General features: G+C 43.5%; 8 protein-coding genes and 1 pseudogene across 8 annotated transcripts; 5 read left to right on the top strand and 4 right to left on the bottom strand.

Moving 5' to 3' along the window:
* The first annotated feature begins 6 nt into the window (after window positions 1-6).
* Window positions 7-1,178, top strand: LOC116650911 (probable peptidoglycan muropeptide transporter SLC46). The gene is made up of 4 exons (XM_070210757.1): window positions 7-13; window positions 83-272; window positions 690-847; window positions 922-1,178. The coding sequence occupies exons 2-4, from the start codon at window positions 149-151 to the stop codon at window positions 991-993; spliced, it is 354 nt and encodes a 117-aa protein (XP_070066858.1). The 5' UTR covers window positions 7-13; window positions 83-148; the 3' UTR covers window positions 994-1,178.
* Window positions 1,179-2,821: 1,643 nt separating this feature from the next.
* LOC116650928 (probable peptidoglycan muropeptide transporter SLC46) lies at window positions 2,822-6,796 on the top strand (annotated as a pseudogene).
* Window positions 6,797-7,314: 518 nt separating this feature from the next.
* On the bottom strand, window positions 7,315-10,478 carry LOC6635978 (probable peptidoglycan muropeptide transporter SLC46). The gene is made up of 7 exons (XM_002059371.4): window positions 9,913-10,478; window positions 9,735-9,847; window positions 8,870-9,020; window positions 8,620-8,803; window positions 7,915-8,564; window positions 7,695-7,851; window positions 7,315-7,631 (listed from the first exon to the last, which is right to left on the bottom strand). The coding sequence occupies exons 1-7, from the start codon at window positions 10,112-10,114 to the stop codon at window positions 7,568-7,570; spliced, it is 1,521 nt and encodes a 506-aa protein (XP_002059407.1). The 5' UTR covers window positions 10,115-10,478; the 3' UTR covers window positions 7,315-7,567.
* A 187-nt stretch (window positions 10,479-10,665) lies between these two features.
* LOC6635979 (pre-mRNA-splicing factor 38-like) lies at window positions 10,666-11,889 on the bottom strand. The gene has a single exon (XM_002059372.4). It carries the CDS (start codon window positions 11,821-11,823, stop codon window positions 10,729-10,731), a length of 1,095 nt encoding a protein of 364 aa, XP_002059408.1. The 5' UTR covers window positions 11,824-11,889; the 3' UTR covers window positions 10,666-10,728.
* A 97-nt stretch (window positions 11,890-11,986) lies between these two features.
* Window positions 11,987-13,699, top strand: LOC116650853 (charged multivesicular body protein 4). The gene is made up of 4 exons (XM_032435733.2): window positions 11,987-12,292; window positions 12,760-12,937; window positions 13,007-13,296; window positions 13,362-13,699. The coding sequence occupies exons 1-4, from the start codon at window positions 12,115-12,117 to the stop codon at window positions 13,400-13,402; spliced, it is 687 nt and encodes a 228-aa protein (XP_032291624.1). The 5' UTR covers window positions 11,987-12,114; the 3' UTR covers window positions 13,403-13,699.
* Window positions 13,700-13,838: 139 nt separating this feature from the next.
* Window positions 13,839-15,375, top strand: LOC116650877 (uncharacterized). The gene is made up of 2 exons (XM_032435791.2): window positions 13,839-14,752; window positions 14,828-15,375. Exons 1-2 carry the CDS (start codon window positions 14,717-14,719, stop codon window positions 15,179-15,181), a joined length of 390 nt encoding a protein of 129 aa, XP_032291682.1. The 5' UTR covers window positions 13,839-14,716; the 3' UTR covers window positions 15,182-15,375.
* On the bottom strand, window positions 15,184-15,654 carry LOC116650883 (U6 snRNA-associated Sm-like protein LSm6). The gene is made up of 2 exons (XM_032435846.2): window positions 15,463-15,654; window positions 15,184-15,393 (listed from the first exon to the last, which is right to left on the bottom strand). The coding sequence occupies exons 1-2, from the start codon at window positions 15,551-15,553 to the stop codon at window positions 15,245-15,247; spliced, it is 240 nt and encodes a 79-aa protein (XP_032291737.1). The 5' UTR covers window positions 15,554-15,654; the 3' UTR covers window positions 15,184-15,244.
* A 284-nt stretch (window positions 15,655-15,938) lies between these two features.
* LOC6635887 (uncharacterized) lies at window positions 15,939-17,142 on the bottom strand. Its single transcript, XM_002059376.4, has 3 exons — window positions 16,982-17,142; window positions 16,251-16,336; window positions 15,939-16,190 (listed from the first exon to the last, which is right to left on the bottom strand). The coding sequence occupies exons 1-3, from the start codon at window positions 17,009-17,011 to the stop codon at window positions 16,073-16,075; spliced, it is 234 nt and encodes a 77-aa protein (XP_002059412.1). The 5' UTR covers window positions 17,012-17,142; the 3' UTR covers window positions 15,939-16,072.
* Window positions 17,143-18,587: 1,445 nt separating this feature from the next.
* LOC116650916 (uncharacterized) lies at window positions 18,588-19,974 on the top strand. Its single transcript, XM_032436068.2, has 3 exons — window positions 18,588-18,746; window positions 19,267-19,431; window positions 19,497-19,974. Exons 1-3 carry the CDS (start codon window positions 18,708-18,710, stop codon window positions 19,644-19,646), a joined length of 354 nt encoding a protein of 117 aa, XP_032291959.1. The 5' UTR covers window positions 18,588-18,707; the 3' UTR covers window positions 19,647-19,974.

Genomic DNA, 19,974 nt, shown 5'->3' with positions numbered 1-19,974 from the left:
GTCGCTGCGCCAGGTGGGATTTACAAATGATATTAATTATATATAACATATCTTAAGATAATATTTGTTGTTGCCATTGCAGTGCAGCAAGTCGGCAATTCTGTGGCTGGCCCTCATCTCGCTGCTGAGTCATGCGGCGAGCAGTCTGATGAAAGCGTTCGCCTTCGTCGACTGGCAAATCTATCTGGCCATTGGCTTGGGCATATTCAAATCTCTGGTGAATCCCATGTGCCGCACCATGATAACTAACCTGTTGCCAGGCGAGGAGCGCGGTGCGTAAATCTATTAAAATTAATCTTTGAGGTACATTTGTGGCTCATCACTCGATCGATTGAAATGTATCTGTTAGCTACATTTGTATCTTTCGTTCGTTTAAAATGTATCTTTTCTTTTCTTCTCTTAAGATCTATCTTTCAGATACATTTGTATCTTTTCTTTGATTCATTTGAAATGTATCTTCGCGCTACATTTGTATCTTTTCTTTCGTTCAGTTATCTTTTCAGTATCTCTTCTTAGATTTGCTTAACTGTATCTTTGAGCTACATTTGTATCTTCTCTTTCGTTCCTCTAAAATGTATCTTTTCTTTCGTTCGTTCGAAATGTATCTTTGAGCTATATTTGTATCATTCTTTTCGTTCGTTTGAAAAGTATCTTTAAGCTACATTTGTATCTTTTCTTTCTCTATTTAGGCAAAGTCTTTGCGATGCTCAGCGTACTGCAAACGCTCTCCCCGTTCGCCTCATCCACACTGTATATAATATTTTACACGCTCACATTGAGCAGTGCGCCGGGCTTGTTTCAATCTGATCAGCGCCAATTTATTTGGACTCGCGATTATTTTGCTGCTGTGCGTGTCCAATTTGTTAAAGATTTATGCAAATATTACTATGCTAAATAATCGTTCTTGTTTATTACTTTCAGCGTTGTCTGGCGCAAGAAAGCCACGCATCCCGCACACTACGAACCCATTTTCAAGTGATATCTCAGCCATAAAACTGATATTAAGCAAAAAGAAAAGAAAGAGCTTAATTCGCCAGTCATTCGGCAAATTCGCACATCAATTATACAAATTGGCTAATATGCCAAATACAAATATCTATTTACGTATTTGCACATTATAAACAAAACAAAAAAAATAAGCACCAACCAATGTGTGAAGTCTAGCTGTGCACTTCAAGGGGGGTTTTATTGATCAGCTTGGTACCATAAAAAAGCGAACACACCGGCAAATAACGTGTGTAATTGCGCTTGCCATTTGCCATATTTTACAATAATTTAAAAAAATTCGAAATATAACTAAACAATTTTCGATTCGACCTCAGCTATGGGTTAATATAACAGCACGCTTCGACGGGCTGCTCCTCTGTTAATTTCCAGGCAACGGCGTGTGCGCAGTCACTTGACAAACTCTTACAATACACATACATATATATGTATATATATATGGATGGATGGGCATGAAAACAAATAAATATAATATAATAAACACAAATAAATAAACTTCCCAGCAGAATGAGTGGTGTTAACTTCATGTTAAATTGAGCGCTAATTTCATTTGCTAATTTTAAATTAGATGTCACATTTTTTTTTATTTTTGCACCCTTGATTTAAAAGAATAATGCGAGCATGTTCGGTTCGACATTTGATTAATTATCTAGATGCTACCCATAGCACGGGCTGTTTCAGCTAAGAGTGGACATTTATTTATATAATATGTATGTATATATTGTTAAAAGCAGTTGTTTTTAATCTAACCAGTCAGCATTAGTCGTTGTTAAATGCCATTTGTTAAGAGTTTTGTTTTCGATGGAACCCTCCTGCGGGCCTTGGCTTTGGCGCGTGCGAACTGCACGAACTGGCAGTAAGAAAACGAAACAAACAAACTGAGGATTAGAAAAGTTTCTGGGCCTAGACAAGCCACAGGTGCTGCAGGTGATAAGGCGGGACGGCGGGGAGTCTCAGCTCAGTCACCGAAAAAAAATCAAAAAAAAAAAAAAAAACTTATTTAAGCCGTCAACGCAGTGAAATCGAATTTAAACGAATCGGAAACGTTGCCGTCGCCGTATCAAGCTGCTGTTCGGGGTCCAACAACAGACCCAACTATAACTCAATAGTCGGGAACGGAATTTTTCTGACCAACAACAGACATCGGCTTACACGCGATATACAAATATATATACACATATATATATATATATATATATATACGTGTGCATATATCGAAAATCTACAACTAGAACATTGGATTTTTGATGAACAAGTGTTGTGGAATATTTCTGTGCGGCTTTAGTTTTAGTTCTATTTGACGTGGGTTTCCTTCCGTTTTTTGTTTTTTGTTTTTTGTTTTACCTTTGTGGCCGCATATATAAACGCTCGGACTTAACGTTAGAGGCTCATTCGAGAATCCAACTCCAATTGTAAATAATTGTCGCAGTCGAAAAAGGCGCCGGGCTTCATATTAAACGGCCAAGCATCCAGCCCGATATGACAGTTAATGCTTGCATATAAGTGTATAAATGTATATAAGTGCATATATAGCGTATACGTAATTTGAATTAGGCTGTGACGTGCTCATTGTGATAAGTGCTTTTTTGTGTGCGCCTCTTGCCATTGTTTAAAGTTTTGCCAGCAACTAATTAATAAACATATAATGTAACTACGCGAATTGGCTGAGGTCTTGAATCCGTTGAACTTGCAAACAATATAAAACCAGTATTTGATTCGCGACTTGCGATTAACAATTAGAATCTTAAAGCTGCTCAAATGGTCGAAAAGTCGCGCACATCTTGACACTGAAGCGTCTTCGCAGTTCCAATGGCATCGCATCTTTCATATGTTCTACATCGAAACCGGTCGTCTTTATGCTCTTATTTTCGCTCACATTGTCCAGTAAGTGCCTCGAATTAGCATTATCTGTATGCATTTGCTATTCCGCAGTGTTTTTCCCCAGATACCATCCTGAGGAACCAGATCATCTACCAGACCTGCACGGTGATCTTTCGCTACAATGTCAGCGACTGCAAATTGCTGGATGATAAAAAATGCCAGCGCCGAGATAAAGGTTCGCACATCCAAATGCTCTAATCTATAAGACGCGTTTAACAATTCATCTAATTACTAGCCAAAAAGTAGTTAAAAATGTAAACAGAGTTAGCCCACATGTGTTTAGCAGGTTCATTTAGCTATTTTTAGCCACAAATTGTAACTGCAAGTTAATTGGGCTTGCATTCAGCTATATTTAGTATTCAGCAAGTTTATTCAGCTACTTAAAGCTAGATTTAATATTGAATGCAGCTACAGTTCTGCTCAGCTAGCAAATTCAGCTATTTTTAGCAAGCTTATTAGCTACGTTTAGCTTGTTTTAAGAAGCATTCAGCTATAATCTGTGCTCAGCAGCTAATTCAGCTATTTTTTGGCAACACTGTCTTTAGGTATATTAGGTACTATATCGTATTATTTTACAGGCAATTGAAACGGAACTGCAGCCATATGTGGCAAATCTATTTCTATCGCGCACGCTGCTGGAGAGCATTGTTCCCGCTTTTTGTGGCCTCTTTATTGGTTCCTGGTCAGATCATTATGGACGCAAGCCGCTGCTCACAGTATCGATGATAGGTACATACCCAACTATATACGTATATACTATGTGTGTGCAGTGTAATTGAATAGTCTGTTTAGGTTTTGCCCTCTCGTTTCTGGTCACTTCTGCCATTTGCGAGCTGTCCAGCTATTACGTGATCAATCCCTGGTGGTATATTGCGGCCGCGGTGCCGCATTCTCTGCTCGGCGGCAATTGTGTATTCTCCGTGGCGGCTTATGCTTCATCTCGGACATCACGGATACCAAGACGCGGCCTTATCGGTAGGTTACAAGTCAGAGAGCTCTGCAAAGAGTTAGCCATAACGCGACACGAACAATTAGCTCGAGCCGTTCGACTCGATCGAACTGTTCAAGCTCGAACATGTTGCAAATGAATTAACCGCTGCAGAGCTCTTTTAAAGGCCCTAGCCTTTGTCCAAGCTAATCCAAAGTCTTTTATCCCAGCATGATCTTCATGGAGTCGCTGTTCTTCATTGGGCTCACAAGCGGCTCGCTGTTGTCCAGTTTCGTTTATGCGGCAACCAATGCGGCCACGACCATTGGCATCTCGGGTTGCATAACCACATTGGGCACATTCTTTGTCATATTCTTTGTGCCGGAGAGCCTGCACATACGGCATGCGCAGGAGGCCGAAGAGGGCTGCCGCAACGCGGCCAGCGGCGAGAAGGAGATGCCCATTACGGCGTCTGATCTGCAGCCGGAATGCATGTCCATCGACTGTCCGCCCATCTTGATGAATCCCGATTTCGAAGCGGAACAGAAGAAACATATACATCAGCTGCCCACACCGGCTACGCCCAACATGACATTCGATGAGGATCTGTTGGCGAAATATGTGGAACAGCTGCCGCCAAGGTGAAGGCCAGAGCACAAGCCCAGTCCAAGCAGCAGCCGGATGCCAAAAGGGCTGGCCTCTTCAGCTTTTCACACATCCGAGAGATGGTTAACACCTGCCCAAGCCGCGCGAGAATCATGCGCGCGCAATTATTTGGCTAGTCACATTGGCCATGTGCCTGTCCATCTTTGTCTTTGGTAAGTTGGAACAGGACTCTTTTGAAAATAGCTAACCAACTGTTGTATATACAGAGAGGAAGTAGAAAGCTTACATTAAATTCCAATTCCAACGAAGCACAGCAATTGAAAGCTAGCTACAGGGTAGCGACTAGTCGGATACAGTAAATAACCTTCTGCTCCTTTTTTTGGCCCCTTTCGGGCTTTATTTGGCCGAAATATGACCATTTATAGTTTTCGGGGTAGTTATGGTCGTTTAGAAGCGACATAGCTCCGCGATCTAATTAATCATGGAGATATGACGTTTCAAAGCGACATAACTCCGCCGTCGATCTTGGCGGATTCTACGGACCTCCCCGAGTAGCCCCTCTCTTTTTGGCCCCTATCGGGCTTTATTTGGCCGAGATATAGCCATTTAAAGTTTTCGGGGTAGTTATGTCGTTTTGAAGCGACATAACTCCGCCGATCTAAAAAAAATCATGGAGATATGACGTTTCAAAGCGACATAACTTCGCCGTCGATCTTGGCGGATTCTACGGACCTCCCCGACTAGCCCCTCCCTTTTTGGCCCCTATCAGGCTTTATTTGGCCGAGATATGACCATTTAAAGTTTTGGGGTAGTTATGTCGTTTTGAAGCGACATAACTCCGCCGATCTAATTAATCATGGAGGTATGACGTTTCAAAGCGACATAACTTCGCCGTCGATCTTGGCGGATTCTACGGACCTCGCCGAGTAGCTCCTCCCTTTTTGGCCCCTATCGGGCTTTATTTGGCCGAGATATAGTTATTAAAGTTTTTCGGGGTAGTTATGTCGTTTTGAAGCGACATAACTCCGCCGATCTAAATTAATCATGGAGGTATGACGTTTCAAAGCGACATAACTTCGCCGTCGATCTTGGCGGATTCTACGGACCTCCCCGACTAGCCCCTCCCTTTTTGGCCCCTATCAGGCTTTATTTGGCCTAGATATGACCATTTAAAGTTTTCGGGGTAGTTATGGTCGTTTTGACATAACTCCGCCGATCTCTATACAGAGAGGAAGTAGAAAGCTTACATTGAATTCCAATTCCAACGAAGCACAGCAATTGAAAGCTGGCTAAAGGGTAGCGACTAGTCGGATACAGTAAATAACCTTCTTCTCTTTTCAGACGGCGTCATGACGGTTATGTATTTGTTTGTGCGCGAAAAGTTCCATTGGTCCGTGCGAGATTACACATTCTACGAGACGGTTAGCCACCTGGTGCCCATGGTGGGTGCACTGATCGGATTTCTGATACTGCGCAAGGTGGGCATTACAATATAGAGTATATGCGGGATGATCTTAGGGGTTAAGTATATTCGCAGATTTTTCGCCTGTCGGTGGTCACACTGGCGATGCTCGCGTTCGCCTCGGAAATACTCAAGAATATGGCCAGGGGCTTTTCGACGCAGCCCTGGCACATGTATCTGTCCGTCGTCTTGGGCGTCTTTCGGTCCATTGGCGGGCCCATGTGCCGCACCATTGTCTCAAATATAGTACCTGCCTCAGATTTGGGTGAGTATTCGATTAATTTGTACGATTTGACGATTTCTAGTTATTTATTGCCTGGCTTTCGTTTTGGTTTGCAGGAAAAATTTTCTCAATTAAAAATGTTTTGCAATCGTTTGCACCTTTCGGTAAGGCCTACAGGTCCAGCTCTTAATTATTGTTAATTAATTTCGATTTCGTGCTTCCAGTGGCCGCACCGCTCTACACGTTCATCTACAAGTGCTCGCTGGGTTATTATCCGGGTCTCTTCAACTTTGTGAGCGCGGGCCTGTATCTCATGTCGTTCATATTTATCGGGTAAGTTGCGCCGATTCTGGGCCGATTTGTGTACGCTTTAATGCTAATTGTTGAAACATTTCTGCAGCTGTGTGCTACGCATTAAGTTTATGCATCAAGAGTACTACGCCAAGGTGCTAAAATAAGACAAACAACCGTTCCGATCTGATCCGCTTATGTAGTACGTCCCATTAGCCTAATATTTATGACTAATTGTATTTAATCGTGTGTGATGTGGTTGCCCAAAGCGCCGTTTCTCTAATAAGAAATAAACTTAACGAGTAGTTTGAAATTTAAAAAACAAATAAACAATGCAAACAGATCCCATTAGTTATGCGGCAAAACTCCGTTCTGATGGTTAATGTGCACATTTACAATATTTATATCGACAGTTCATTTGAATTGTGTGTGTTTAACTGCCAGGGCTGCACATAAACATTATTTAAATCGACAGCTCATTTGAATTGTGTGTGTTTAACTGACAGGGTTGCAAGCTAAACAAAAATTTGTATAAGATTTTGAACTAGCTGTTCGCCCCTTGTGAGCCAGGCTTTGGTTTTATGAAATAATTCAATTTTAAATTGATTGCCCGTTCTACTGAAAATATTGCAAATCATTTAATATTTTCATATAGAAATTGCGGGCCACATTTTAAATGTCTGTTTTCTGACGCGTACAAAGCAGATTTTCATATAGAAATTAAGGCCCAAGCTAATAATGTTTTGGTACTAGTTCTCCTTAACTGGTTCGGGTTATGGTTCGGCATATATAAACCAGTTTGAAGTCTATATAAGGGTTATATCATATATACAAATGAAAATGCAGTTTTTTTTAATTTCATTTTAGTTGCTCCGTATAATTATTGGTGTCATTCTCTATAAATTAAATGTGTATATGTTCAGTTTATAAAAACTCTATATGTATTTACATTGTCAGTTCTGATGGGCAGTTACAAATAGACTGAAAAACAATGTACAATAACAATTACAATTAGGTTTCGAACAAAAAAGATAAATATCATGATAATACTTTACACACTGATATAAAAACTGATTCTATATACTGTACAAAAAACTGTCTAGGCATCACAAATAGCAAGTCGGATATTTAAGGTATTTTAATTGAACTAAGCCAAGCAGAGACGAGATGGTTAGCTGCCTATGACCTTATAGGCGCTGGCACTGCCCATCGACTTCTGTATGCCAAAGATGATGCTGCAGGAAAGACAGATATTTATATTTAAGTAATTGATAATAGATTTCAAGTAGACCACTTACGCCATTAGAATGTAGCACAGAAAGAATAGGCCGGCGCTAATGAAGTTGAATGCGCCCGGATAGTAGGCAACCGTCGCCTTGTAAACAGCCGTATAAATCGGCGCAGCGCCGAGTGGTGAAACCATTTCCATTGATGTGGTCAGAGCAAAGATTTTGCCTGTTAATAATAATCATTAGTCATTAGAGTATCATCCTCAATCCGGCTCTGAAAGCTACTCACCCACATCCGTTGCCGGCGCCACATGAGATAGTATGGCACGACACATGGGTCCCAGGACGCCGCGCATCATGCCCAGCGTCATGCCCAAATACATTTCCCACCAATAGTGCGCGGTGGCGCGCACTGTGCTCTCCAGCACACAGGCGGCCAGGGCGAGCAGCGCCATGCTGATGATGGACACCTTGAGCACGCGACGCAGCACAATCATGCCGGCCACGCTGCCAATTATTTGGATAACAATGCGCGCCGCATTGAACTGGCTGATGTCCTTGATGGTCCAGTCGAACTGTTCGCGCATGAACAGCACATTGACCGTGTTCTCGCCCTCCATGTTGAAGATGGTTATGGTCAGCGCCACCATGGTCAGCCAGATAATGGCCCGATCGTAGTTGGCACGCGGCAGGAAGCAGGTGCGCACGAGATCCTTGACCAGACCGAAGCGAAAGAATTCGCGAACACGTGAACCCCGATGCATATCCTCGTCCGGCAAACTCTCCGGAACAAGGAAGTACACATAGAGCAGGCCCAGGAACATAAAGCCGGCGGCAATGCCAAAGAGTGTGACCGCATCCGTCGCCGCATATATGTAACCGCTGGCCACATTGCCGACCATCATGCCGGTGCACAGCGATGCCTCATTCAGCACCATGCTAAAAATATGCCCGATGATTACGAAGCAGTTGCAAGGGTGGGGATTCAACTCACCGCAAAGCGCGCTTGCGCTCCTTGGCCACATCGGAGATGTAGCAATAAATGCCAGTGATTAAAGCGCAAGCGCCGCCGCTTAAAACGGAGGGCACCGAAGGCAGCAGGTACCACCAGGGACTGATGTTCTGGAACGTGGTCACCTCACCGATGGCAATCAATATCGTAGCGCCGGCCACGTAGCCTGGAAGGTTTAAGTAAACATTAATTGAAAATGCACGGATTTGCCATGTTTATTGTCAACGGCAACCTGTGAAGACTGTCAGCAATATGGGACGTCGTCCAAATTTATCCGACCAGGGTCCAATAAAGAGGCTGACGAAGGCGGGTATTATGCTCTCCAGGAGCGATATGGCCATTGTTATGTCCGCCGAATAGCCCTGAACTTTAATTTCTAGCCTCTGCAAGCGTAAACAATTCGTGAATAACAATTATAGGAACAACTGTTTTGACATGCAACTTAAATGATTCATTGCGTTCCATTAGGCACAGCTACGCCGAAATATCCCTTGATCGATAATTTTCCCGATAAGCCCAACAATTAGTCATGCATTCTTAAATGTTTACTTGCCCGTCATTAGCCCCGCACACCTCCCCCCACCCGTTTAAAACTGGGACAATAGCTTTGTGCCAGATTCCAATATGTCTACAGATGTGTCCGAGCCTTATCTCTCGACGCAAACAATAGATCGTCGAATAGTTGCTTTGATTTGATTTCTTGATGATGCTTTGTGGAGGCAATGAAACACTTTGTATGGCTAATCGCCCGCATGAATAAATTGGAGTATCTGGGTATCTGAATGAATAATAAATTCGCATAACTAACGCCCTTTGAGATAAGAAGAAGAGAATATATATTATTATCGGATCGCCGGAAGTTTAACCCATTCGTACAGTAAGACTCCTTTAATTGACGAATTGCCACATATTTGACTGCCTCAAGGAAGATAAGCTAACTGATCAAGAATATATATAATATGTATAGGATTTTTCTCACATTTCGTTCCGAGTGCACGAAATATAATTACGATGCCATGCTTTAGTAAACATGGGCTTATATCGTATCGTATATCGTATACTATATAAGATAATTTATGGTGTTTAATTAAACTTACTTTTGTAGCTTCCGAACCGCGATCGTTGCCCAGCAGCGGCTCGCAGTCGGTTTCATTGTAGTGCATGATCGTCACACAGGTTTGGTACAGAATTTGATTCTGTAGGACCGCCCCTAAAACACATACAGTGAGCTATCAGTATAACGAACTAATGGGTATTGTCATTTAGTTTACGCACCGATCAAGCTGCGGCCCATGAATATGAGAAACACGGCAGGCTCCAGTATGAACCATTTGGCGGCCAGGGCCGAGTCGTTGTGTCCTGCCAGGGCTGGCGCCTCGGCGTCTGCCTCCGAGCGGGCAGCATCAAGTAGGCGTGGCGCAGCCTCCTCATGCTCAACGTCAGCCACGGAATCGTTTACCAGGGGTGAGGTGCTCATTGTATATTATTGCATCAGCGTGCGCTTTTAAATATTTAATTGTTGTCAATATAACAATACAACAGATGTTCGATTTGTTTAGACAAAGGAACTAGCAAATCATGATGCGTTGTTATTAAAACAAAACAATTCAATTCGTTTATCTCACAGTCTCTGCGCGTCGAGCTCAAATCAGCCACTGACACGGTTCGCGCTCTTTAGAATTTGCGACGTTAACGCTTTCGAAGTGTTTATATGTGTGTGTGGGTGTGTGCGTGAGTAATTTAGCGTAACGAAGCTTGTGCCCTGCTGCGTTTACACTTCAGCCAATACTAGTTAATAATATTATGTTCACTTGTGCACATTAACCCATTCAGCGCTTCACAAACTTTCTAAAAAACAAAGCTTTGCATTCGCAGCAACAGCTGTTTTTGTTTACCATGCCATTTTGAGTAAATCGCTGCTGCTTGGCGCGTAATGTGCCGTTTCCACTTGTCGCGTTTTAGCGTGCTTTATTTTGAACCAGTTTTAGTTCATTTTCAACAGAACCCTCCCAACCTTAGTAAAAACAATTTGTTTTTAGAGCTTTACGTTTTTACTTAAAGGTGTGCAAATAATTAAACTAGGCGCAAATTTTAGTAGCGTCTACGTTCGCGCTCATTGCGTGAATCTCTATCCCGATGCTCATAGCGGCTGCTGCGTTCCCGCTCCCGTTCACGTTCACGCTCACCGTTCCTTTCGCGCTCACCGTTCCGTTCTCGCTCACCATTCCGGTCGCGTTCTCTGTCCCCATGTCGTTCACGTTCTCGTTCCCGCTCGCGATCCCTATCTCGTCTGTCGCGTTCTCCGTCCCGCCTGTTCTCATTGCGTCCAGATTGCCGGCGATCGTAGTCGTCGTTGTAGTTGGTGCTGTGGTTCTGTGTGTCCCGGTTGCGCACACGATTGCGCTGGCGGTCATATTCCTCCAGTTCATCGTAGTAGTCCCTGGAGCGTGCATTGCTGCTCGGTGCACCGCGCCTGTCTCTGTCCCGCTCTCGACTGCGCGATTTCGATTTGGAGCGGCCCCGACGGGGACGTCGCACTGAAGTCGTCGAACTGTTCTTCTGGCGAGTGGACTCCTGGTCCTCAGAGTCTTTGGCCTCATCCTCGCTGGGCACCTCGTCATCCAGATCCTCGTCCAGCACCGACACCTTGGGCTCCAGTTCATTATTCTCCTCCAGTATGGAACGCTTCTGTATGCGCGGCAATATAATGTCACACACACGATCATTGCGCAACAGCTCATCTATATACTCGTCCATATAGACGATCTCGAACTGTCCGGCGCGATTTTGTCGACGCAGCTTCCGATTGTCTATGTAGAGGGGTTCGAGATATTTGTAGCAGTCGATGGCCGCGCCGGTGAGGCGCAAATAGAAGGCGCCCAGAGCGCGTACATATTTGAACTCCTCATTCTTGATGAACTCCACAACAATGTCCTTCTCCGGCTGGATTTGCAGCATTTTCAGTGTGAGGCACAGGAACTGGGTCGGCTTGATGTTGCCGCCGTAGACGCCGCCAACGAAACGCAGCTCCATGGCCTTGTCCACCAGCAGTTCAGCGGTAAGTGCAAAGCATTGCTCCTTCCAGTACTTGGAATCATAGATGCGTGAACGTATGATCTTCTCGATGAGATACTGCGGATTGGTGCCGTGCACGTTTTTCGCCTCTTTAACTGTGCGATTTGCCATAATTCGTAATGTGTTTTGTTTTTAATGCATTACAGCGGACAGCCCTGTTCTGCAATTGGCTCCAGGGTTGGCGAATAAAATGGCTTAACAGCAGGGCTGCATGCTGCCTATCGGTTTCAAATCATATGTGCTATTGGCTGCAGGCTTTTTCGATAACACGATGACGCACACTTCACTGTAGACAAAAACAGCAGACGACGTCTGTGGAAGAACGCAATAGGAAAAACTTAATTTAATAGAGAATTAGTGCTGTGTGCGCGTGTAAAAAGCATAAAAACAACAAAAAACAGGATGAGCTTCTTTGGGAAAATGTTTGGTGCCAAAAAGGAGGTGGCCCCAACGACGGGCGAGGCGATACAGAAGCTGCGCGAGACCGAGAACATGTTGATCAAAAAACAGGAATTTCTCGAGTCCAAAATCGAGGAAGAGTTAAATACAGCACGAAAAAATGCATCCAAAAACAAAAGAGGTAAGTGCTCGATACTAACTAAACATCAGGGATTTCCTACACTGCCACAAATCAGAGATTAAACTTATGACTCATTTTCGGTTGCCTTTTGTTTTTGTTTTTGTTGTTGTTGCATTTAAATAAACATATGTATATAACAATTCCATTGCCACGCCAGTGCTAGAATTTAAAGTAAAAAGTATTCTATATATTTCTTCGCCTTTCTTTATGCGCTCCTACATACAAACATCCGCTGGCTGCCATGGACGCACCCCCGACATATACGCATAATTATGCTAACCATAAGAACGTAATATAAACATTTACTCAATTGCAAAACTCATAGATTCGTATTCTCGTATTGGGCAAGAAAGTCTCGTAACAAAATTTGTCATCGCATCTTTGGATTCATTCGTTTGTTTATTTTAGTTGTCTCGCTCCGTTTATTTGTATTTAATTATTTTATGTCTTCGGCAACGTTTTTGCAGTGGCTCTGCAGGCGCTCAAAAAGAAGAAGCGATTGGAGAAGCAGCTGCAACAAATCGATGGCACCCTCTCCACGATCGAGATGCAGCGCGAGGCTCTGGAGAGCGCCAACACGAATACTGCCGTATTGACCACCATGAAGAACGCCGCGGATGCGCTCAAATCCGCGCACCAGAACATGTGAGTATATCGTATCGCATTTCCCAAAACGGGTATGCCTGACTTGCTGTCTCTTTGTTTGATTTGCAGGGATGTGGACAAGGTGCACGATATGATGGATGACATTGCCGAGCAACAGGATGTGGCGCGCGAAATTTCTGATGCCATTTCGAATCCGGTCGCCTTTGGCGCCGATCTCGATGATGAGGATCTCGAGCGGGAACTCGATGAACTGGAGCAGGAGAACTTTGATAAGGAAATTATTGGCATACCAGAGCCAACGCCCACGTTGCCAGAAGCGCCAACCGAAGATTTGCCCGAGAAGGCCAAGGAAAAGAAAAAGGCAACCGTTGCGTCGGCCACCAAGCCAGAGGATGATGGTGAGTGTGCGGGCTCCGTAAATACCCTGTAAACTGTTTAACCTGTTTGTTGTTGTACATTGCAGATGATCCAGTTATGCAGCAATTGTTGTCTTGGGCCAACTAAAAACACGCTATGAAATCTCCCCCTCCTCCCCACACACACCCACACACACATTGTTTTAATTGCCCGATTAACCCAAGTCAGCTCTTTTGTTGTAATTTTGAATATTCTTTATGATTAACTGAAAACAAAAATTTAAGTTGAAAAGCGCGAAATTTCAATTTGCAAATTATCACGAGCAATAATACGCATTATATATATATTTATAAATAATAGGAATGTGATTTTATAAATAATAAAATAGTCAGGCAACAAGCACACAACAATACGCTACCATTACACGTAAATTCAACAAGTTAACTCTGCATTGTATTCATCTAAATATGTTTTATTTTTTTGCAATCGTTTATTGAGAGCGCGTAGAACAACGATATTCGAAAATAAATTCAAATTGAACGCTTTTTTCAAATGCAGTGTTTTGTGCAGTGCTGCCAATTTAGCTGTTTTTGAGAGGCCGTCAGCCGGAACCAGTTTAAGAGTTTAACGTATTTAGTTATGAATTTGTACCCAAGCTACTTCAGCTTGTTTTAGCTATTTCAAATATTGTATTCAGTTGGGAAAACTGGCTTTGTAGCGTGTGAGGCGAAACAAATGTATTTTGTGCAGTGCTGCCAATTTAGCTGCTTTTGAACTGGTTCTGAGATATCTTCAGCCGGAACCGGTTTAAGAGTTTAGCCGATTTAGCTACTTATCGCAGCACGTTAATTTAGCTTGTTTTAGCTGTATTCAGCTACTCATTTTTTAGCTGCAATTGGCAGCACTGACTTTGTTGTGTGCTGTCAATTTAGCTGTTTTCGAGCTGTTGTCAGCCGGAACCAGTTAAAAGGCTTAACGCATTTAGCTATTTATTCCAAATTTGTACCTAGGATAATTAAGCTAGTTTTAGATATTTAAAATATTTAAATTCAGCTACTTTTTTTTAGCTGAAAGAAGACTGATTTGGGCGGCCGGCAGCAGCTCTTTACGCTTGGACTGGTTATCACAAGCGTCGCTTGGCGTCGAGGGGCGGGGGGCGAGGCCCTTAGCTCATGCGCCATGCATATCAATTAATTAGCCGAGGTGGTGGGCCGTATTGTCTTTTTACATTTTGGCTGGGCGGGCGGTACAGGCGGATTGGGATTGGGTAATATGGCATTGATTACGACAAAAGACAAGAGTGGAAATTATATTGCAAATCGCGCTGACAATCCACACACAACGTGGACAACGCAGAGCCGTGGCCGAATTAATTCAAATTCAGTTGAATGCCGTGCGGGAAAGCGTAAGCTGCTCCAGCTCCCAGGCGGAACATCAATTAGCTAAATCGAAGCGAGTGTCATGTGCAAATACGTCTTAATTGCAGTCGCCCTAATGGTAAGTGGCAATTAGCTCGACGCACTGCGTCCACACCAAGCACCACATTAACATTGGCCTTGTCTTTGGATACAGTGCGTGCTGCAGCTGGGCATGGTGCAGGCCACCTTCGACTTCTCGAACGTGGATCTGGTCAATTTCGAGTACTTCAAGAATCTGGACTCGCCGGAGGCGCATCCGCTGCTGGTGCACTTCCAGAAGAAGAAGGCCGTCCTGGACTATATTGAGCGCCTCTTTCTGGGCAATTCACCCTTCCAGCAGCCCAGCGAAATACCCTTCGATCCGCACTTCGGACGCGCCTGGCGCCCCACGTACGAGCGCAAATTCGGACGACGCGGCGAGCGGCTGATCGCGGCGCTCGGCTCCGGCTACTCGCTGCGCCAGCTGCGCCACTTTGGCGCCATACCCAGGGAATACGGCACGAGCTGAGCTGAGCTTTGACAAACGAGATGTGATTGTTGTATTTATGTAATAAATCTAAGTTAATTAGTTTTACACGCGACGCTTCTGTGTGGATATGTAGAGCACATTGTTGCCGCGGATGAAGGCGTCGCCGTATTTGTTCTTCAGCTGCCCGTTGACGTACTCCTCGGTCTGGTCCAGTGCGATGTTCATGTAGCCATCCAAGCAGGCCAAAACGCCTATAAACATTAATTATTAATCAAGAAATATGTTTTTCCAGCTGCCGGCAAACAATTTGGGTTGCCCACCTCTGTAGTCCACGCCGTTGTTTAGCTTTACGGCCACGGGTCGGCCGTGTATTTGATTAATGAACTGTGACAGTGCCTCCTTGCGTGACATTTTATCTATATTTACAAACAATTAATACGTCCTTTTAATTCAAGTTAATAATATTTAAGAAATGCCTTCTCTTTGTCGCTGGCTTTGGAAATGTGCCATTCACAGCTCAACTGTGCCATTCGCCTATTTAAGCAACACGGCAAAGCAGCGCCGTCTGGTTTTCAATGCTGCCACTTTGGCGCGCACATTGTTTCATTTTGAAATGCGTTTAAGGCAGTGCATCGCCATCTAGTTTTCAATGCATCCACTTTGGCGCGCACATTGTTTCATTTTGAAATGCGTTTAAAGCAGTGCATCGCCATCTAGTTTTCAATGCTCGCACCTTGGCGCGCACATTGTTTCATTTTGAAATGCGTTTAAAGCAACACGGCAAAGCATCGCCATCTAGTTTTCAATGCTGCCACTTTGGCGCGCAAATTGTTTTATTTTAAAATGCGTTTAGTTTAGGTTTTTATAAATTAATTAGTACAATTCATTAAGAATTAAAACAAATAGTTGTTAATGTATATTTAAAGCTGCTTAATGTATGCCCTCCAGAGGTGTATAGGTTTTGTATTGGTATAAATCCGGTCCGCCATAGCCATACAGCAATTTTCCCCTGCCATTCTCATCATAGTACGGATAACGATATTTGGGCCTATTTCAAAGAATTTGTTTATAAATAAGATTTTCATTAGTGTTGAGTGCCATTGCTTACCGTTCAAAGTACTGGAAGTTGGGCGCACGCGGCTGCACCGTAGCGTAGGATGTGTGCGCGACAAATGCAACAATTAGTAAAATGAGCTGAAAAGGCAAGATAATCAGTTTTTGTTTTGCAATTATTGTTAAGTAAAGCCGGCTCATTAGTTCAGTGTGTCAGGCACATAAAAGCTGTAATAAATGCACATGTAATTTGGCCCAACTTTTGCATGAGTTAAAAACGGTTATTGGCCACGATTATGCAATGCAAAGCGACAACAGCAACAACAAGTGGCCAACCTGAGCGCAGCTTTGAGATTATGACACATTTTGTAAGCTCTTCAATTGGTCAACCTACAAGAAAGAGAGAGAGAGAGCGAAAGAGAGCGGAAAAGCCGCAACGATCGTTTGCAGAATTGGGCAATGGGCACATTTCAAGGTCTTTCTCTCTCTCTCTCTCGCTCTCTCTCGCTGGCGAGGGTCGTGCGCTGATTACAAATCACATTGGCGCGACATCAATTCAAAATGTGTCGCTGCGCTGACCAATGAGTGCAAAGCAACAACAACATCAATGCTCATTGTGAATTCCAGCCACATTTTCGTGCAGGCACTTTTCTTTTTGGTGCGACTTTCGCGCAGGCGGCACACGGAAATTGTGTCAGAGCGCGACTATTGCTTTGGCCATGTTAATTGATGGGGTCAACAACAGCGACAAGTGAAATGCACGACGCGCGCTCTCTCAAGACTTACTGGCAGCAGCAGTGTATTTAAATTTGCCATCGCCACAAATTTTGTGAATATCCAAAACAACTGATTGGCTGGGCACGTTTTTCACGCTAACGGTAATTTGTTGCCGCAACGCGCAAACCTGTGTTGTTAACCGCGCGCGTTTTGTTTGGTAACTGAACTCCAGTCTGAAGCCAGCGAGTGTTGCAGAGCGTCCGCTCGAAAGCTTAAAAGCTGCGCGCCAATAAAAGCTCAACCAAAGTCTGCTTGAAATCTTCTTCTGATCTAATACGTGCGCTCTTAACAGCGCTCAATGAAAGTGAAAGTTCTGACACTGTTAAATAACACGGGCTTAAGCAGCTGTTAAGGCGCTTCCTTGAAGGCAGCAACAACAGACGGAAGTTTAATAAAAGCTTTTGACTGCATTTCTAGCGGCAAGCGCAACTAATAGCTCAATTCGCTGACGTGAAGCCAGGCACGTAGCTTTTGCGAGAGAGCCAGAGCGAGAGCGAGGGAGAGAGAGTCTGGGAGAGCGGCGTCGCACAGCTGTTAAAGTGCAGTGCAAAAAGCTGTAACGGAATTGAGGCCAAATTACTAAAGTGTTGTCTTTGGCTCTTTCTGGTTTGCTGTCTCTGCATGATGATCTTGATGATGATGATGATGATGATGATGACGAAGCCATTATGTAACTTCTGCAATGATAATGCGTTCAACCAGTTTGTGTCTTGTCTTTCTTTGTATCTTGTGCTATTTTTTGTTTGTTTGTTTTTAGTTTCTTTCCTCTATGGAAGTCTGGCGCACTTTCTTTGACAGCAACGCGTATTCATACTGTCTTTTATTTGTTTTTCTTTTAAGCCAGGTGCCACTAACCTTTGGCCACAATTTAGTTCCGTCTGCCGTAAACACAAATTTGGTCTGCCATTAAAATGTGCCATTAAAAAGGCACATAAATGCGCGACAATAATTGCTGTAGAGTACTTAAAGTTTTAAACTGAAGGTCGCGCTCAAAGCCAGGGTTCAATGCAGCTCCAATTATGCGGACTTATCTAATTTGTTATATTGTCTTTGCATTCATAAATTGGGCCATAGATAAACAAAGCTTAAATATGCTTTTCTTACCAAACTCAATTTGTTGTTGTTGTTGCTTTTGTTGTGCTTTATTGAATATTTATTTAAGCGCGCTCTCGCTCTCACTCTTGCGTTGTCGCTCTCAGTACTTAACTGTTAGTTAACAGTGTTGCCAGCTGTAGCTAAGAGCTATGTTAAAAATAGCTAGAAATAGCTGAATTAGCTTGCAGGCATATGGTAACATGGCATTTTCAGCCGAAAACTAAACATGGGCAATTAGTAACTTAACATAATATCACTTAACATAACATAACTTAACATAGTCAAATCTGTTAAGAGCATCAATTTTGAAGCAGCACAATTTAGCCAGAAAGTAGCCAAGCTGGCAACCCTGTCTGCCATCCGCATAACGGTGCAACTTCTCGGCGTTTGTTTTGTTTGCCAAACAAGATGTACGAGTATTTCGTTTCGTATCTTTTTCGATATTTCTTCTTTATTTCTTGTTATTCGTGCGATATTTGCGTTGGCGCTTGGCTGCGTTTTATGCAACTGCGCGATTTCTCGGCTTCGGTTTCGGCTTCGGTTTCGGTTTCGGTTTTAGTGATCAATGGTCCAGTGACTCGCACGGGCCGCGCTTCAAGAAATCAAAAATAAACCAAATAAACGCCAAAAGCCACAGAAAATGTTGCAAATGAGATTTTTGTTTGTGTTTTCGTTTGCGGTAAGTGAGAGAGCCGAAATTAATGTGTAAGACAAGTCGCATTTGTGCAAAATATTCAAGCCATGACTCAAGCCCTTGAAAACGAAAGTTAACGCTAGACTGGGATAAATAATGTGGCGCGATATTCAAAAAAAAGTTTCAAGTGCCTTGAGTAGTGTTTACTGGACTTAGCAGGTCATAAAAAATGAAAACAGTCACACCTCGATTAACCTTTTTCAAGTGCAGTAACAGAGTTCGAAGAAGACTTTGTTTTTAAGCCTCGAACTTAAAGCAAATGGGCAACACTGAAATTTTAAGCGTAGCTTCTTCTATTTATCGCGCAGATTAGTTTTGATTCCAGTTATCGATAACTTGCGCCGCTTCGATGATATCGATAAGAATTGATATCGAAATACAGTTTGATTTGATTTAAAGCTCAAATCATGCATCAATCCATTCAATCAGCTTTGATTGATGTGGGATTAGAAAGAGCATACTCTTTCTCTTGATACTCCTTATACTAATACTCTTTCGCTTGCAGTGCACCCTGCTGCTGTTGTACAGCCAGCCGGCTGATGGATTCATTCTGCGTCTCATCAGCGAGACGCTGCAGAACAATGTCGCCGGCGAGCCCATAACCCACGTGCGCACCGATTGGAACTTTGACCCGGAGGCGGCCAAAAAGGCGCGTTCCATTTACTACGAGGTGCGAGTCGCTACACCAGCCATGTAGAGTATCTAATGGAATGTTGTTTTGTTTTTTTTTTCTAGAAAAATGGATATCGCTCTGCGAAATTTATCGAGCGCATAGGCGTAGGCCTGGATGGACGGCACGAGGAGCGGCGGCAGGCGCAGGAGGAGCGCGACTTGGGACGCTTGAATGGCGAGCACTTTATCAACTATCCGGCTGAGATAGCTTAGCTCATAAATTACCAGTTAATTATGCATAAAAGGGCGTAGAGGGGCGAGACAGAAAGAGAGAGAGAGAGAGAGAGAGGAGGGGTAGCATAAATCTTTGTGGCATATCTGGCGCATTGTCATCAGTTTAATTTGCAGCGATTAATTGTCATTAATGTGCTTCACAAGGATTTGCATAATTTGCCAACGTAACACATATGCAACATGCCACATGCCATATGCCGCATGCAACATTCAGCCATGCCTGGCATATTGTTAATGGCCCTCAAGCGGGCTGGGGCTGGGGTGTTGTTATGGTTTTAATAAACGTTATTAGCGACTGCAACTGCAA

This window comes from Drosophila virilis, unplaced genomic scaffold (assembly GCF_030788295.1).
Source record: "Drosophila virilis strain 15010-1051.87 unplaced genomic scaffold, Dvir_AGI_RSII-ME tig00000020, whole genome shotgun sequence".
In the NCBI taxonomy this organism is placed as follows: domain Eukaryota; kingdom Metazoa; phylum Arthropoda; class Insecta; order Diptera; family Drosophilidae; genus Drosophila; species Drosophila virilis.
The sequence above is the reverse complement of the archived record's forward strand: the minus strand, read 5'-3'. Positions and strand labels throughout refer to the sequence as shown.

Excerpts from the sequence above, each read along its gene's own strand:
- LOC116650911 (XM_070210757.1), top strand. The coding sequence starts at position 149 with ATGAAAGCGTTCGCCTTCGTCGACTGGCAAATCTATCTGGCCATTGGC. Across the intron at positions 273-689 it reads GTTGCCAGGCGAGGAGCGCG|GCAAAGTCTTTGCGATGCTC; the intron begins GTGCGTAAATCT and ends TTCTCTATTTAG. Across the intron at positions 848-921 it reads CTCGCGATTATTTTGCTGCT|CGTTGTCTGGCGCAAGAAAG; the intron begins GTGCGTGTCCAA and ends TATTACTTTCAG.
- LOC6635978 (XM_002059371.4), bottom strand. The coding sequence starts at position 10,114 with ATGAGCACCTCACCCCTGGTAAACGATTCCGTGGCTGACGTTGAGCAT. Across the intron at positions 9,021-9,734 it reads GCGGTTCGGAAGCTACAAAA|AGGCTAGAAATTAAAGTTCA; the intron begins GTAAGTTTAATT and ends TTACGCTTGCAG. Across the intron at positions 8,804-8,869 it reads ATTGCTGACAGTCTTCACAG|GCTACGTGGCCGGCGCTACG; the intron begins GTTGCCGTTGAC and ends TAAACCTTCCAG.
- LOC6635979 (XM_002059372.4), bottom strand. The coding sequence starts at position 11,823 with ATGGCAAATCGCACAGTTAAAGAGGCGAAAAACGTGCACGGCACCAAT.
- LOC116650853 (XM_032435733.2), top strand. The coding sequence starts at position 12,115 with ATGAGCTTCTTTGGGAAAATGTTTGGTGCCAAAAAGGAGGTGGCCCCA. Across the intron at positions 12,293-12,759 it reads TGCATCCAAAAACAAAAGAG|TGGCTCTGCAGGCGCTCAAA; the intron begins GTAAGTGCTCGA and ends ACGTTTTTGCAG. Across the intron at positions 12,938-13,006 it reads AAATCCGCGCACCAGAACAT|GGATGTGGACAAGGTGCACG; the intron begins GTGAGTATATCG and ends TTTGATTTGCAG.
- LOC116650877 (XM_032435791.2), top strand. The coding sequence starts at position 14,717 with ATGTGCAAATACGTCTTAATTGCAGTCGCCCTAATG. Across the intron at positions 14,753-14,827 it reads TAATTGCAGTCGCCCTAATG|TGCGTGCTGCAGCTGGGCAT; the intron begins GTAAGTGGCAAT and ends CTTTGGATACAG.
- LOC116650883 (XM_032435846.2), bottom strand. The coding sequence starts at position 15,553 with ATGTCACGCAAGGAGGCACTGTCACAGTTCATTAATCAAATACACGGC. Across the intron at positions 15,394-15,462 it reads CAACGGCGTGGACTACAGAG|GCGTTTTGGCCTGCTTGGAT; the intron begins GTGGGCAACCCA and ends TAATGTTTATAG.
- LOC6635887 (XM_002059376.4), bottom strand. The coding sequence starts at position 17,011 with ATGGCAAATTTAAATACACTGCTGCTGCCA. Across the intron at positions 16,337-16,981 it reads TAAATACACTGCTGCTGCCA|CTCATTTTACTAATTGTTGC; the intron begins GTAAGTCTTGAG and ends TTGCCTTTTCAG. Across the intron at positions 16,191-16,250 it reads AACTTCCAGTACTTTGAACG|GCCCAAATATCGTTATCCGT; the intron begins GTAAGCAATGGC and ends TCTTTGAAATAG.
- LOC116650916 (XM_032436068.2), top strand. The coding sequence starts at position 18,708 with ATGTTGCAAATGAGATTTTTGTTTGTGTTTTCGTTTGCG. Across the intron at positions 18,747-19,266 it reads TGTTTGTGTTTTCGTTTGCG|TGCACCCTGCTGCTGTTGTA; the intron begins GTAAGTGAGAGA and ends TTTCGCTTGCAG. Across the intron at positions 19,432-19,496 it reads CGCGTTCCATTTACTACGAG|AAAAATGGATATCGCTCTGC; the intron begins GTGCGAGTCGCT and ends TTTTTTTTCTAG.